At 45.9% G+C, this 16,694-nt stretch overlaps 1 protein-coding gene across 1 annotated transcript in view; it reads left to right on the forward strand.

Moving 5' to 3' along the window:
- Positions 1-16,687, forward strand: part of PMPCB (peptidase, mitochondrial processing subunit beta) — a 19,732-nt gene extending 3,045 nt beyond the window's left edge. The window contains exons 3-13 of the mRNA XM_026677216.2: positions 651-737; positions 3,022-3,151; positions 4,946-5,144; positions 6,396-6,475; positions 8,626-8,738; positions 11,067-11,210; positions 12,773-12,933; positions 13,498-13,583; positions 14,370-14,458; positions 15,547-15,622; positions 16,337-16,687. Coding sequence (XP_026533001.2) covers positions 651-737; positions 3,022-3,151; positions 4,946-5,144; positions 6,396-6,475; positions 8,626-8,738; positions 11,067-11,210; positions 12,773-12,933; positions 13,498-13,583; positions 14,370-14,458; positions 15,547-15,622; positions 16,337-16,401 — 1,230 coding nt within the window. The 3' untranslated portion in view covers positions 16,402-16,687. The remainder of the gene's footprint in view (positions 1-650; positions 738-3,021; positions 3,152-4,945; positions 5,145-6,395; positions 6,476-8,625; positions 8,739-11,066; positions 11,211-12,772; positions 12,934-13,497; positions 13,584-14,369; positions 14,459-15,546; positions 15,623-16,336) is intronic.
- The last annotated feature ends 7 nt before the right edge of the window (positions 16,688-16,694 follow it).

The following is a 16,694-nucleotide window of genomic DNA, read 5'->3' on the forward strand; positions in this document are numbered from 1 at the left end:
TCCTGATGCTTCTTGTCCCACCGAGCTTCCATAGCACATCTGGAAGGAATTATGCTCTTACAGCATTCTAAAATTTGTTTAGAATTAGAATTAGAATAGAATAAGCAAGTAGAGTAAAGTAGAATAGAATAGAATATAGAATAAAATTAGAATAGAACAGACTATCGAACATTGGGCTGGAATAGGAATAGGAATAGAATAAGAATAAGAATAAGAATTTAATTTAATTGAATTGAATTCTTTATTGTCCAATGAATTTAATTGAATTGAATTCTTTATTGTCCAAGTGTGATTGGATACACAAGAAATTTGTTTCTGGTGCATAAACTAATAGTGTACATATAAACAGCAAGTAATAGCTCATAGCTCATAAATCATAGTTACAATCATACATTACAAACAACAATTGATAAATCATAAGAAACCAATATGAAAAGATAGTAGGAAAGATGAGAAACGAGACAGTGCTGTGGGAATTAAGTGTTCAGCAGAGTGATGATATGGGAGGAAAAAAAAATTATCTTTGTGTCTAGTTGTTTTAACAAAGATTTTAACCACCGAAGCAAAAATCAGCCTGTGGTTTCCTCAGCATGTATTGAAGCTGTATTTTATTGTTTTAGTAAAAAGACAAAAATGTGCTTTTGAATCAGGTGGGACTTTGGATCGATGCTGGAAGCCGATATGAGAACGACAAAAACAATGGGACGGCTCACTTCCTGGAGCACATGGCTTTTAAGGCAAGTTCCTAACATCCTATTCCTTTTCTTGGATTTTTGACCGGATGCGTTGCAAAGCCCGAGGTAGCTTCTAGCATTTTGGTGTTATTTGACAACAATTCTTCTGGGCTGTATGGAAGCCCAATGAGGCTTCCTTAAAAAATGAAAAGCGTTAAATTGCCTGTGTTGAATATCCAGGAAATAAGGCATGATAAAACATAGAATAACAGTAGTTGGTAGTTAAACATGTCTGTCAGGTGTGGTCCAAAAAGCCCAGAGAGCAGCCATGAAAAACAGATAATAGCCATAGCACCTAGACTTACATACCACTTCATGGTGCTTTTACAGTCCTCTCTCAGTGGTTTACAGAGATCCCCACTTTTGCCCCGGTTCTGGGGGTAACGGGGGGGAGTTTGACGGGGGGGGGCCTCATCTTTGGCGCGCTCTGGGGCTTTTCTCGGAAGCCACCAGGCGGGGAAAGGTGGGGGCGCGGGGGGGGCCGGGCCCGGTGTGGTGTGCCATTAAAGATGGAGCTTTAATGGCACTGCTGTGGCTTCTATCTCAACATTTGAGACTTTCCAAAGTTGAGCAACTAAGATGGTCAAAAACCTGGAGACTAAACTGTACGAAGAATAGCTGCAGGTTTTGGCTCTGGCTAGTCTAGAGAAAAGAAGAATTAGGGGTGACATGATAGCAATATTTCAGTATTGGTGGGGTTGCCACAAAGAAGAGGGGTGTTGAGGTAATTCTCTGTTAGGAGAATGAGCGCATACAGGGAGACGTAATGAGAGAAGTGTTGAATAATACACACAGATACACTGTACAGTAAATGTAGGTTTTTACTTCCATAAATGTTTAAGCAAAGTTCAAACACAGTCCAAAGTCATTCACAGGTAAGGCAGTCAGTGTACAGTCCAGGGATAATCCAATAACAAAGTCCAGTATCAAAAACAGTTCAGTAACAGACTTACATCAAATCCATGAAGATCAGTCAATTAGGAAAAATGGAGGAATGGCAATACTCTCCAACAGAAGGAAAACAGAGACTCACTGAGACACACTCTCTTCTGAGACTAAGACTAAAAAACCCAGGTTTCTGGCTCCATCTTATGGCCGTTTCAGAAACCACACCCAATTACAGTTTTAGGATTTTCTTAAAGAGACAGTATTAAAATGTCTATCCTGGTTTATATATTTCCAACCCAAATAACTGTTAGGTGACTTATATTCCTAACAAGGGGGTCAAATTATTCTCCAAAGCACCAGAGGGCAGGACAAGAAGCAATGGATGGAAACCATCCAAAGAGAGAGGCAACCTGGAATTAAGGAGAAACTTCCTAACAGTGAGGATAATTAACCAGTGGAAGGACTTGCCTGCAGAAGTTGTGGGTGCTCCATCACTGAAGGTTTTTAAGAAGAGACTGGCAGTCGCTTATCTGAGATGGTATAGGGCCGTGATGGCGAACTTACCTCACTGTGCATGTGCACACCTCCCAGCTGATTTTCGGAAAATGGGCCCGTTTCGTCACTTACGGTATTTCTGGAAATACAGGAAATGATGAAACAGGCCCATTTTTCATCCTGCAAAGCCTGCAGAGGCATCCCTCAAGCCTCTGGCAGGCCAAAAAAGGCCTCAAATGGGGCGAAAATCAGCTGGGAGGTGCAGTGCAGGTAAGGGAGTGGCGGGGGGTGGAAATCGCACACGCATGCACGGGGCGTGGGGGAGCTACGCGCATTGCCTTCTGGGTGCTGGCATGTGAGCACGCGAGCGCTTGCATGCACACAGTTTCTGGCACAAGAGCCCAAAAAGGTTAGCCACCACTGCTATAGGATCTCCTGCTTGAGCAGGGGGCTGGACTAGAAGACCTCCAAGGTCCCTTCCAGCTCTATTGTATTACTTTTTACCACAACATGTGAACAATCCTGGTAGCCGTTATCCTGCAAAGGTAAAGGATGCAGTGGGAAAGCAGTTTGGACACTTTGATAATTGCAAATTGAAATTTTGTGCTTGGCCATTATCCTCCATTTTGGCATCTGTTTAAGGGCTCAGTGAGTGCTGTCAAAATTCCCAGCTTCTCAAATCACCTGCTATGTATTTTTATGTATTACCTGTTCTGCTGCTCTTTGCTTCCTGTAAATAGGTCAGGTGCCTCATATTTTAGGAGGGAGCTGGCGGTTTCCAGAGTCCTTTGAGATCACCTGCTGCGTTGGTCTTAAGATGGAAGGCCCAGGCAATAATGCCTTTATTATTATCGTTTTCCTATCGCGACTCCCGTTGAAATAACTGCAGATCCTTCAATCGCAGGGAACGAAAAAAAGATCTCAGCTGGACCTGGAGCTGGAGATCGAGAACATGGGCGCTCACCTTAACGCTTACACCTCAAGAGAACAAACGGTGTATTACGCAAAGGCTTTCTCAAAAGATCTGCCAAGAGGTATAATTGCGTGCTCTGAAATTCTTATTATTTATTATGTGCTGCTTGTCAAAACACACATTAAATGTGGGGTGACTATATGCTAGCCATGCTTTCTTATGCACATTCCACTCAGAGTTGCCTCGAGGATGGATGTCGTGCCCCTGGTGGAGACTGACTCTGAGGGAGAGGAGGAACAGCCGACAGGGGATGGAAGGGTGGCTCTGGAGGAGGCTGGGGAAGGGCAGAGGCTGGCTGGGCAGTCAGAGGAGGACGCAGGCCCACCCCCTCTCCATCCTACGGCATGTAGGGAGGAGAGGATAAGGGAGAGATGTGGTCTACTTGGGAGGAGAGGGCCTTGATCCTCTTCATGGGCTGCAGCTGTGACCACTGAATAAGAGGACGGACATGCGTATGGGCGAGTGCTGGAAACAAAGCGTGGAAATATCTCTAGTTTATGGTTCCTCTCTGAGTTTGGCGTCCTTCCCAGTGTGTGTTCTGTTAATCTGTGGACGTCTTCAAGCCCTTATCTTGCCTTGTTTGTGTTGCTTTTTTCCCTCCTCCTTGTAACTGCTTGTAGCTTGGAAGCAAAGGGAAGGAATAAAAGGGGCTTCACCGGGTTTTTGTGACTGTATTTCTTTTGTATTCCTCCCCCTCCCCCGGTCATCACAATGGGTGGCAAATACAGGTAGTCCTCGACAATGACAGTTTGCTTAGTGGCCGAAATGGCAACGGTGCTGAAAAAAGTGACTTATGACCATTGCAGCCTCCCCACGATCACATGATCAAAATTCAAGTGCTTGGCATCTGAAGTTCAAATTTATGACAGGTTGCAGTGTGCCGGGGTCATGTGACCACCTTAAGAGGGTACAGTGGTGGCACAGTGGTTAGTGCTGACTGCCAGCAGTTCGGCGGTTCGATTCTCACCAGGCTCCAGGTTGACTCAGCCTTCCATCCTTCCGAGGTCGGTAAAATGAGGACCCAGATTGTTGAGGGCAATAGGCTGATTCTGTAAACTGCTTAGAGACGGCTGTGAAGCAGTATATAAGTCTTAAGTGCTATTGCTATTGCCATGTTCCAACCTTCTGACAAGCAAAGTCAATGGGGAAGCCAGATTGACTGAACAACCATGTGATTAATTTAACAACTTCAGCGATTCACTTAATGTGGCAAGAAAAGTCATATAACAGGGTGAAACTCTCCGAACAAACATCTCACTTAGCAACTTCAATTTTGTGCTCAATTGCAGTCGTACGTTGAGGACCACCTGTAAATTTAACAAAAGTAAATAAAGCAAAGATAGCACGAATAGTAATAGGCACCTCGGGTGCCATGCCAAAAAAGCTGAAGTACCCCTTGAACACCGTCAGCATTGACAAAATTCCCCATCGGTCAATTGCAAAAGGCAGGTTTGCTCGGAACAGCTTACATCCTACGATGATAATCTTTAATACCATCCGACTTCCAGATCTGCCTCTCCCTGATCCTTGGAAAGACCCGATAGATGGATAAAACTGCCAAAGGGGATCACATGACCCCGGGATGCCGTAACCGTCATAACTATGAGTCAGTTGCCAAGCGTCTGAATTTTGATCACGTGACCATGGGGATTCTTCAACCGCTATAAGTGTGAAAAACAGTCATACATCGCTTTTTTTCAGTGCCGTTGTAACTTCGAAAAGTCACTAGGCGAACTGCCTATATTTAATAATTCCCCCAATGAAAAATGCCCTTAGAAAGCTTATTAAAATTAAATGGCATTTTTTTTGTATTTCATATGTATATACGATTATTCCGTCTGTTTTTTGACTTCAGCGGTCGAGATTCTTGCCGACATCATACAGAACAGCACCTTGGGGGAAGCCGAGATCGAGCGGGAACGAGGGGTGATCCTTCGGGAAATGCAGGAAGTAGAGACCAACCTACAGGAAGTGGTCTTTGATTACCTTCACGCCACTGCTTACCAAAACACAGCCCTGGGACGGACGATCTTAGGACCCACCGAGAACATTAAGTAGGTCTCCCACTCTCAGCCTCCTGTCCTGTTCTGACCTAGGCTTCCTCAACAGCACGAAGCCGAGTCCTCATCCCAGTAAATCCGTTTTATTTACGTTACAATGAATTTCCTCTCCAACAACATCGTTGCCCACAGTCTTTCAAGTCAGTACCCAATAACAGACCTTTATCAGGCTTGGAGAGTAGCCAGGCCGATATTACTTGGAAGTGAGACAGTTGGGAAGCAAATTTTTGCCCTATTTTATGACTTTTCTGGCCACGGCTATTAAGTGAATTGCTGCCGTTACTAAGTTAGTAACCCGGTTGTTAAGTGAATCCCGCTTCCCCCATTGACTTGGCTTTGTTAGATGATCACCAAAGGGGATCACGTGACCGTCATAAATATGAATCAGTTGCCAAGCGCCTGGATTTTGATCATGTAACCATGGGGATGTTGCAACAATCATAAGTGTAAAAAATGGTCCTAAGTCACTTTTTTCAGTACTGTTGTAACTTCGAATGGTGTCGGAGTCTGAATCTGGGGAGGAAGCCAAACAGATGACAGAGAGTGGGAGTGTGGCTCCATTGGCTGTGGGGGAAACTGGGGAAGGACAAAGTCTGGCTGGGCAGAGCAGGAGAGAGATAGAACAAGAGAGAGGGAGTTCAGAGGAAGACCCAGGCCCACCCCCTCTTCATCTTAAGGCATGCAGGGGGGAACGGAGAAGAGAGCAACATGGGTTGCGTGGCTTATGGGGGAGGAAAGGGCCCTGATTCCCTTCATTAGCCACACCTGGGAATGAGAGTTTAAAAGAAATGAATGCTGACTGCGGCAGTTGCTGGGAAGAAACGTGAGTTTATCCTGTGTTGACTTTGCTTATCTGTGTTCCTGGCATCTTCCCAACCATGTTGAGTTTTGCTGGAATTCTTGCTCCTGCCCTGCCAAACTAATTACCTCATTTGGGCTTGAGTGGGCTTATAATTACAGTTTGTGTTGGACTTGATTTGTTGTAGTCAAAGGCTGTTCCTGGGAGAGTTTTTCTCTAGCCCAGAAGGTAACCAGGACATTGGGCGGCAAAGTTGGAGCTAATAAAGGGACTCCTACTGATTATCTGACTGTGTTGCCTTTGTGCCACACCCAGGGTCACCACAAATGGTCACTAAATGAGTTGTTATAAGTTGAGCACTACCTGTATTTATAGTAGTGTTTTTGCTTTTTTTGTTTCTTGGCTGATATTTTTTTTTTCATTCCTTGGTTTCACTCCTGTTTTAGGTCCATTAACCGCAATGATTTGGTGGAATATATAACAACGCATTACAAAGGACCGAGAATTGTCCTGGCATCTGCGGGAGGTTGGTGTGACACAGTGCTGTTGGTCTGTAAATATAAGCATGATTTATTTTAGGTTTCTTTTTCCTGCTGCTTAGCATCATTCTTAGTTTTTTTTCCCCCAAAATGCCTAAGACCCAATACTCTGGAGCTCTTGGCCCTTGGCAGGGAACAAGGATTAAATATGGGTGATTGATTACCCTCTTTCCCCGAAAATACGACCTACTCTGAAAGTAAGTCCTAGCCTGATTTTTACATATGTGCGCCCAATATAAGCCCTACCCCCAAAATATATTAAGGTATTGAGATTTAAGAGCTGACCAGTTGCTGTAAGGCTGATGCAATGTAAGGCTGATGCAATGAGGATGAATCAGCATTGGTATTGCCTTGTTAAGACTATGTATGGGTCCACAGAAGTTTTACCTCTTTAAGAGGTGTTTATATAAAGGCAGCCATTAGAGGGCATGTTTTCTCCCCTTGTGTACTGTATCCATTGCAGAATTCTCTGTGTAGAGTTAAGAAGATTGATTGCTTGTCAGGTATTTGCCTACCACGTATATTTCTGTATAAATCTTATAGATAAACCACTGTTAAATGTCTAAGCCTCTGTGCTGTGTTTTGCTCCTGGGTTTGCTTCATAATAGTAACGCTGCAAAAGCTCTGACAGGTTATGGGCCCAGTACAGAGAGAAGGTCAGAGTGACTGGAAAGCTTAGAGAGAAGAGAAATCCAGTGAGAGCTTGTACCAGAGAAAGTGGTTTAAATTATGGTTAGTGGCAACTAATTGAACCCTAATTAAGATCGTGCCCACTCCAGAGTGGATGGGTAAAAATTAAGCTAGGGTGGGGATAGGGGTGTGGAGCTGCCCTACTGCTTACCTTTGGACAGTTGTAGCCAGGCCTTGCATGCCCCACCACCTGCCTTGCCGGCCCATTTCTTCTTCAACCAGCAAGGCTTTCCTGAAGGCCTCTGATAACAAAGCTCTGGATCGATCCGGAACTCTATTATTGGCTGCAGAGGCCTTCAGTAAAGGCTTGCTGGCTGCAGAAGAAGTTCCTGAAGGCCTCTGTCAGCGAAAAAGAAGCCAGGGGCAACGCGTGCAAGTGAGGTTAGTCAGACTTCCACTCCGAAAATAAGACTGGTACCTTTTTTGGTGGCAAAAAGTATATAACACAGGGTCTTATTTTGGGGGGGAACACGGGTATAAAGTAACAAAAGGAAATAAATACTCTACGGAATTAATTGTTCAGAGTATTGCAGCGTAAATTCAGCGCCAGAAAAGTAAACACAGATGGCTGAGGCTTCATTTAACTTCTTTATAAACATATAAAGTAAATTTTACAATACCAGGTGTAGATTTCTCCAACAAACTCAAACAGAAGCAGACATGTTACAGGTTCAGAGCAGAACAGCAACTCAGGAGCTCAGAAACAGACATCAGTTTCCCTTTAGTTCAGCAAACAAGCAGAGGAGAGAAGCAGTTTCATTTTCAATAGACAGACTCAGAGCTTAACCTTAGCTTCAAAGCTGCAGAGCTTAATATAGAGCCATGCCTAGGCCACTTCTAGTTTCAGTTTCCAAACAGTCCTCATTGGCTGACAGTTGCTTTGCCTATTCATTGGCTGACCTTGTTACCATGCTCTATTCCAGTTCATGAATATACTCTGACATTAATTATTTTCCCTTTGTTCAACATTCCAAGCCCGCACTGGAAAACATTTCTGTAACGGTGATGCATGATCTTCACTTTTTCTTAAATAAAAAGACTGATTTTAAAATATATAGCAACCGTTATGGTGCTACCCGAACCAGACCAAGGAGAATTGGACAGATAAAATAATTAAGGTATGGTGTAGTCAGCTATTATAAGTGGACCTTGATGCTCTCTGATCTTGGTTGTTTATTTGCAGACGTTTCATTACGCAGCTAGGTAACATCATCAGTACTAATACCGTATTGTACTCTAACACCAATGTTACCTAGTTTGGGTAAGAAAACATCTGCAAGACAACCACCAACCTCACGCAGCATCAAGGACCCTTCAGTTCAGATCCTGAGCTGCAAATATTCTGCTTTATTCGTTATTGTAATTTTTTGCTTCTAAACAGAAAACTCTTGAAATCTTCCTCCTGCAACCTGTCTATGTTGTTCTAATCCGTATGTCATCGATTTAGGAGTCGCTCATGGGGAATTGCTTGAGCTGGCGAAATACCATTTTGGCAACTTGCCGTCCATTAAGAAAGAAGGAGCTCCGGTTTTGCCCCCTTGCCAGTTCACTGGCAGTGAAGTAAGTGGAGGCTTTTAATCTTCTCAAAGGGGCCCGAGGCACATCTACGTTCTTCTTTTAATGACCCCCAAATCCTTTGCGTGATAGGAGTCTGGGCAACTGAATGGAGCTGAGTGGCTGGATGCCCTTCCTCTTGCCAATGCGGAGTTTTGTTTAGTGGATATATTCTCAGTGTGCCCAGAAAGAGAAATACCTGCCTCTACCTAGGATCGAACTCACAGTCTCCTGATTGTGAGGCGAGAGCTCCACCTCTAGGCCACCGTACCACTCAGGGCCTGAGACACAACAGCCTCAAAAAATTATAATAGAAGATTCGGTTAGCGGAGCTTTTAGCTTGACTGTGGAAACTGGCAAGAAGTTTGAGGAGAGTGGCTTATTTCTTTCAATGCAGTTTGAGCCGTTGGACTACATGTGTAGCGTTACTAGTTCAGTTTCTTGGGTTGCTTTGATGATTATTTTTATATTCAGTTTTTAATGTATTCGGTTTTTATGCTACCTTTATGACTTTATAAGTAACTCAAGCCAGTGAGCATTCCTAATATACTTTCCTCTTCCTGTTTTCCCCACAATAAGCAACCTGGTGAGGGGAGATAGGGCTGAGAGACAGTGATTGGCCCAAAGTCACCCAGCTGGCTTTCATGCCTGAGGTGGGACTAGAACTCACCGTCTCCTGGTGATTGGCCCAAAGTCACCCAGCTGGCTTTCAAGCCAAAGAATTCACCATCTCCTGGTGATTGGCCCAGAGTCACCCAACTGACTTTCATGCCTGAGGTGGGACTAGAACTCACCGTCTCCTGGTGATTGGCCCAAAGTCACCCAACTGACTTTCATGCCTGAGGTGGGACTAGAACTCACCGTCTCCTGGTGATTGGCCTAAAGTCACCCAGCTGGCTTTCATGCCTGAGGTGGGACTAGAACTCACCGTCTCCTGGTGATTGGCCCAAAGTCACCCAGCTGGCTTTCATGCCTGAGGTGGGACTAGAACTCACCGTCTCCTGGTGATTGGCCCAAAGTCACCCAGCTGGCTTTCATGCCTGAGGTGGGACTAGAACTCACCGTCTCCTGGTGATTGGCCCAAAGTCACCCAGCTGGCTTTCATGCCTGAGGTGGGACTAGAACTCACCGTCTCCTGGTGATTGGCCCAAAGTCACCCAGCTGGCTTTCGTGCCTGAGGTGGGACTAGAACTCACCGTCTCCTGGTGATTGGCCCAAAGTCACCCAGCTGGCTTTCGTGCCTGAGGTGGGACTAGAACTCACCGTCTCCTGGTGATTGGCCTAAAGTCACCCAGCTGGCTTTCGTGCCTGAGGTGGGACTAGAACTCACTGTCTCCTGGTGATTGGCCTAAAGTCACCCAGCTGGCTTTCATGCCTGAGGTGGGACTAGAACTCACCGTCTCCTGGTGATTGGCCCAAAGTCACCCAGCTGGCTTTCATGCCTGAGGTGGGACTAGAACTCACCGTCTCCTGGTGATTGGCCCAAAGTCACCCAGCTGGCTTTCATGCCTGAGGTGGGACTAGAACTCACCGTCTCCTGGTGATTGGCCCAAAGTCACCCAGCTGGCTTTCATGCCTGAGGTGGGACTAGAACTCACCGTCTCCTGGTGATTGGCCCAAAGTCACCCAGCTGGCTTTCGTGCCTGAGGTGGGACTAGAACTCACCGTCTCCTGGTGATTGGCCCAAAGTCACCCAGCTGGCTTTCGTGCCTGAGGTGGGACTAGAACTCACCGTCTCCTGGTGATTGGCCTAAAGTCACCCAGCTGGCTTTCATGCCTGAGGTGGGACTAGAACTCACTGTTTCGTGCTGATTGGCCCAAAGTCACCCAGCTGGCTTTCATGCCTGAGGTGGGACTAGAACTCACCGTCTCCTGGTGATTGGCCCAAAGTCACCCAGCTGGCTTTCATGCCTGAGGTGGGACTAGAACTCACCGTCTCCTGGTGATTGGCCCAAAGTCACCCAGCTGGCTTTCAAGCCAAAGAATTCACCATCTCCTGGTGATTGGCCCAAAGTCACCCAGCTGGTTTTCATGCCTGAGGCAGGAAACTAGAACTCACAGTCTCCTTGTTACAATTCATTGAATGTTGTTTTCTGCAAACCCCTACCTTGTTACATTTTTAACTTCATCGGAGATTGAGCATCAACTTTTATAGATCTGTTTTCTCTTGGAGGTCTCCCACCGGGGTTTGTGGATTACTACTTAATTTATTGGGACCAAATTGCAAGTTTTAATATTCATTCGATTGGGAAACTTAAAAGTTTTTGGGATGGCTATTAGGTTAATTTCTCTGGGCCGCTTTGTTCATGGCATTTGTGTGTCCTGATTGATCAGATCCGAGTGCGAGATGATAAAATGCCTTTGGTCCACCTGGCCATTGCGGTGGAAGCAGCTGGCTGGTGTCACCCAGACACCATTCCTCTGATGGTGGCAAACACACTCATCGGCAACTGGGATCGTTCTTTTGGCGGAGGAATGGTGAGTTGGCACTGAGCTTACTGGGCAATTTTAAAGAATTTGTGCTTCGTTACTTGGGTGACTACCAGTAAAACATTAGCCTGGTTTAAGAAATTTAATTCCAAGACGTATAAAAATGAATTTGTCATGCCCCTGTCGGAGTCCGAATCCAAGGAGGAAGATGAACAGCTGACAGGAAATGGGAAGGGGAGAGGTAGAACAAGGGAGAGGGAGTTCAGAGGAAGACCCAAGCCCACCCACTCTTCATCCAAGGGCACGCAGGGAGGAATGGAGAAGGGAGCAATGTGAGTTGCGTGACTTATGGGGGAGGAAAGGGCCCTGATTCCCTTCATTAGCCACACCTGGGAATGAGAGTTTAAAAGAAATGAACGCTGACTGCGGCAGCTGCTGGGAGGAAATGTGAGTTTATCCTGTGTTGACTTTGCTTATCTGTGTTTCTAGCATCTTCCCAACCATGCTGAGTTTTGCTGGAATTCTTGCTCCTGCCCTGCCAAACTAATTACCTCATTTGGGCTTGAGTGGGCTTATAATTACAGTTTTCTAAGCTCTAAGGCAGGAGCGTCTCAAACTCGATTTCATTGAGAGCCGCATCAGGGTTATGCTTGACCTCAGGGGGCTGGCTGGGAGGGGGGGGCATGGCCAGCTCAATGTCAATCATCAAGGCTCCATTTTCAGCCATGACAGCCGCCTCCTCCCCAGGCTCCATTTTTGGTCGCGACGGCCTCCTGCAGCTTTCTGCCAGCGAGAATGGAACTCAGGAAGGCCACACGTGGTCTCCCCGAGCTCCTTTTGCACTGGCAGAGGCACCACGGGCCAGTCCTTCACTTTTACCAGGGCGGCCCCACGGCCCAGATCTAAGCACCCCATGGGTGAGATCTGGCCCCTGGGTCTTGAGTTTGACAACCCTGCTCTAAGGGGCGTTGACAAGCCTGTTTTCTGTTGTGGTTTGCCAGCAGCCTGTGCAGACAGCAGTGGAATCGGACAGGGAGAAGAAAGGGGATCAGTCCAGGAGACGGGGGAGGACGTGGATGAGGGGTCCTGCGTCCGAGGCAGAGATGGGGCCAGGTCCAGCTGGGAGTTGCGTGCTGCCTCCAGAGCCTCCGGAGCCTGGCAGCAGCGATGCAGAGGAACAAGGGGAGCCCGTTCCCAGTGCGCACTTGCGCAGAGCTGCTAGAAGGCAAGAGCAGCTGAGACAAAAGGGGAGACTCAGGAATAAGGCTGGGAGGCGATTGCCCCTCCCATAAGGTATAAAAGACAGACAAAGATGACAAAACCTTTGCAGGAAGCAACGTCATTTGTTCGGTTCAAGAAATTGTTGAAGCTCTTTGTGCTTCAGTTGGATTTTTTTCCTAGTTCATTGGACACTTTTGTTATTGGCAGCACTTCACAGGAAAGAAAGGTGGGTGCTTATCTTCAGGGACTGTTTGAGATTCATTACCGGCTGGGAATGAAAATAATTCCCAGCATTGCAATAAAACAAGACTTGTTTTTAAAATAAGCATGTGCATAATTACGGTCTCGGAAGCCTTGGTCAGAACATTTTCCCTTCTCTCTTGGAACAGAATCTATCCAGCAAGCTCGCCCAAGCTGCGTGTCACGGCAACCTTTGTCACAGCTTCCAGTCTTTCAATACGTGCTACACGGATACAGGATTGTGGGGTCTTTACCTGGTTTGCGAAGGAACGACCTTAGAGGATATGATGCACTATGTCCAGAGGGAATGGTGAGGAAAGTAACTTTGCTTTTGAGCTGGAACCAAGAAGCACCCCCTCTGCAGTGAGGCAGGTAGTCCTCGACATACGAGAGTTCACTTAGCGACCATTCGAAGTTGCAACAGCACTGAAAAAAAGTGACTTAGAGCCCTTTCTCATGCTGACGATCATCGCAGCGTCCCCGTGGTCACGTGATAAAAATTAAGATGCTTAGCGACCGACTCACACTTATAACCCGTCAAAGTGTCCTGGGATTATGTAATCTCCTTTTACGATCTTCTGATAAGCAAAGTCCATTTTGGAAGTTTGATTCACTTATCAACCATGTTACTAGCTTAACGACTGCAGGGATTCACTTAACAACCATGGGGAGAAAGGTCGTAAAATGGGCTGAAATGCACTCTTAGCAAATGTTTCACTTAGCAAGAGAAATGTTGGGCTCAAAGTTAAGGGTTGTAAGATGAGGACTACCTGTATCCCAGACAAATGGTTTTAATAGTCCCAGGGGAAAACAAAACCAGACCCTACCGAGGGAAATGGCAGCTGTCAGTCACTTGTCATCTTTTATCTTACAGGATACGCCTCTGCACCAGTGTTTCCGAAAGCGAAGTAGCCCGTGCGAAGAATCTCCTGAAGACAAACATGCTGTTACAACTAGACGGTATGAACTATAGCTGGTTGGGGTCAGGGGTGGGATTCAAATTTGGTAACAACCGGTTCTGTGGGCATGACTAGGTGGGCGTGGCCATGTGACTGGGTGAGTGTGGCTTCTTTTGGGCAGAAAACCCCCCTCCCCCATTTTTGGGGCCTCAGGGAAGCCTCCTGGGGGGACGTTATTGTTCACAGAAGGCTTCCCTGGCGCTCAGGGAGGAAAAAAATGAAGCGGGGGGGCGCACAGCATCCCCCCACGCTCCATTTTGGGGCCTTCTGCTCCTGGGAGGGGCATTTTTGCTTCCAGGAAGCTTCCCTTGTGCCCAGGAAGGCAAAAAATGGAGTGGGGGCTGGTGGGGGAGCTGAGCCCCCCTTCTCCATTTTTTGCCTTCCTGGGCCTCAAGGAAGCCTCTTGGACGAAGCAGTAAGTAAGCAAGGGGAATCCTGGAACAGCTGATCGTAGGAACAGCTGGTCATAGGAACAGCTGGTCGTTGGGAGGGGAAAAATGAAAAGAAATACCTTAAGGAGTGACTGGGTGGGGAAGAACGCAGTCAGCGATGTCCGGCATGCGCACAATGTTGTGCATACGCGATAAGTACTGGGCAGGGAGGGGAGGGGCCAGCCAGGGGCACGATTTGCCAGTTCTCGGGAACTGTGCAGAATCATAACAGCCGGTTCTATAGAACCGTTCCGAACCGGTAGAATCCCACTGTTTGGGGTTTATTTTCTCTCCCCCCACCTCCCCCCGTGCTTTTAAAATTCATTTACAGGCATGCTAAGCATGTGTAATCTTAGGTTCTACTCCTATTTGTGAAGACATCGGACGGCAAATGTTGTGTTACAATCGCCGCATCCCAATTCCCGAACTCGAAGCAAGAATTGAAGTAAGGGATGTTTCGATTTGTGCGTTCATAAATCTGTCCAGTTGTACCGGCCGTGTTAGGTGTAAATCTTTGCATTGTGAGACTTCCCACGGTCTGAAGGGAAATCTTAAAATTGTTTTATTTTTATTTGTTTACTTGTCGCCTGCCTTTATTACTTTTACCAATAAGGCGGCGAACGTATCCAGCACACCTTCCCTCTCCTATTTCCCCCCACAACAACCCTGTGAGGTGGTTGGGCTGAAAGAAAGAGCTTTACCAGCCTTTATCAGCACTCCTTAGTTTGTGTGGCGTGACACAATTGTAATTTTCCTTCTGTAAAAGCTGGTATCCCACCTTTTTTACAAATAACTCACGGCGACGAATTTACCCAACACATCTTCTTCCTCCTCCCCACAACAACAATCCTGTGACGTTGTGAGAGAACTTTACCAACATTATCATACCTTTTTAGTTTGTGGGGTGTGACACAATTGTCATTTTCCTTCTGTAAAAGCTTGTATCCCTCCTTTATTTTTATAAGTAACGCAAGGTGACAAATTTACGCAACACATCTTCCTCCTATTCTCCCCACAACAACAATCCTGTGAGGTAGATAGGACTGAAAGAGCGAGCTTTGCCAGCATTATCAGCCCTTCTTAGTTTGTGTGGCATGACACAATCGTAAATTTCCCTTCTGTAAAAGCTTGTATCCTAGCTTTATTTCTTAAAAACAACTCAAGGCGACGAACATGGGAAATCTTAAATTATTTTCATTTATTTGCTTATTTGTAGCCTACCTTTATTACTTTTACCAATAATGCAAGGCGGTGAACATATCCAACACACCTTCCTCCTCCTAGTCTCCCCACAACAACAATCCTGTGAGATAAGATGCTTTACCAGCATTATCAACCCTTCTTAGTTTGTGGGGTGTGACAGAATTCTTAGTTTGTGTGGCGTGACACAATTGTAATTTTCCTTCTGTCAAAGTTTTGACCTTTCATCTGTATAAAAACTGAAGTTGATGGGCTGTAGTTGACAGGCTGTGGGCTGTTCAATTGCACTTTAAATTTTTGTTCAAAAACCACACCCTCATTTTCCTATTTCAGGCCGTTGATGCTCAGACAATCAAGGAAGTGTGTACAAAGTACATCTATAATAAGCGTCCCGCAGTTGCAGCAGTCGGTAAGCACTTTATATGCACAGGCAGTCCTCGACTTATGATACTTGAACCACAAATTTCTGTTGCTAAGCGAGACATTTTATTGAGTTTTGCCCCATATTACAGCCTTCCTTGCCACCGTCGTTATGTGAATCACTGCAGTTGATACATTAGTCACCCGGTTAAGTGAATCTGACTTCCTTATTGACTTTGCTCGTTGGAAGGTTGCAAAAGGGGATCATGTGACCTCGGGACACTGCAACCGTCATAAATCTGAGCCATGAATTTTGATCATGTGATTATGGGGATGCTACAAAAGTCGTGACAGTGAAAAATGGGTCATTAGTCCCATTTTTCAGTGCTGATGTCACTTTGAACGGTCACTAAATGAATGTTGTAAGTCGAGGAATGCCTGTAGTTAATTAACTTTGTTTTTTAAACATTTTGCAAGCTTTCATCATTTTCTTTTAAAGACCCCGTAATCCCTTGCAGGGTGGAATCTTGAGCAACTGAATGGAGCTGAGTGTTTACTAGCCGGATGCCTTTCCTGTTGCAAGTGCAGAGTTTTGTTCAGCAGATATATTCTCATTGTGCCCAGAGAGAGAAATATCTGCCTTTACCTAGGATCGAACTCACACCCTTGTGATTGTGAGGAAAGAGCTCCACTTCCTAGGCCACCGCACCACATTTTGCAAGCTTTGATACCTAGTAATATGCTTCCTTTTTTCTTATTCCAGGGCCTCTTGAACAGCTCCCTGATTACGACCGACTCTGTAGTGGCATGTATTGGCTTCGCGACTGATACTCTCAGCGAGCTCCCTTGGGAGAATTTAACAAGATACTTGAGAGATTTGTGACAACAGTTAAAACTGTCAGGACTAGAGGGATGGTTTTTACTCCCTTTTCACCGAATGGCAAACTTTTTATTTTTTTTTAAGTCATCCTGACACTGCTTGGCTCTTCCAGGACAGATGCCGCTGCCCCTGGGTAATCTGTCCAATCGAAACGGACAACGCAAATGTAGGGCAGCCTCTTTAAGAACCGCAGGACCGTCTAGGAAAAATAAAATAAAATAAAATAAAATAAAACGACGCA

This window comes from Notechis scutatus, chromosome 6 (assembly GCF_049901735.1).
Source record: "Notechis scutatus isolate UNSWTSFEM ecotype Mainland chromosome 6, rNotScu1.2, whole genome shotgun sequence".
NCBI classification, from domain to species: domain Eukaryota; kingdom Metazoa; phylum Chordata; class Lepidosauria; order Squamata; family Elapidae; genus Notechis; species Notechis scutatus.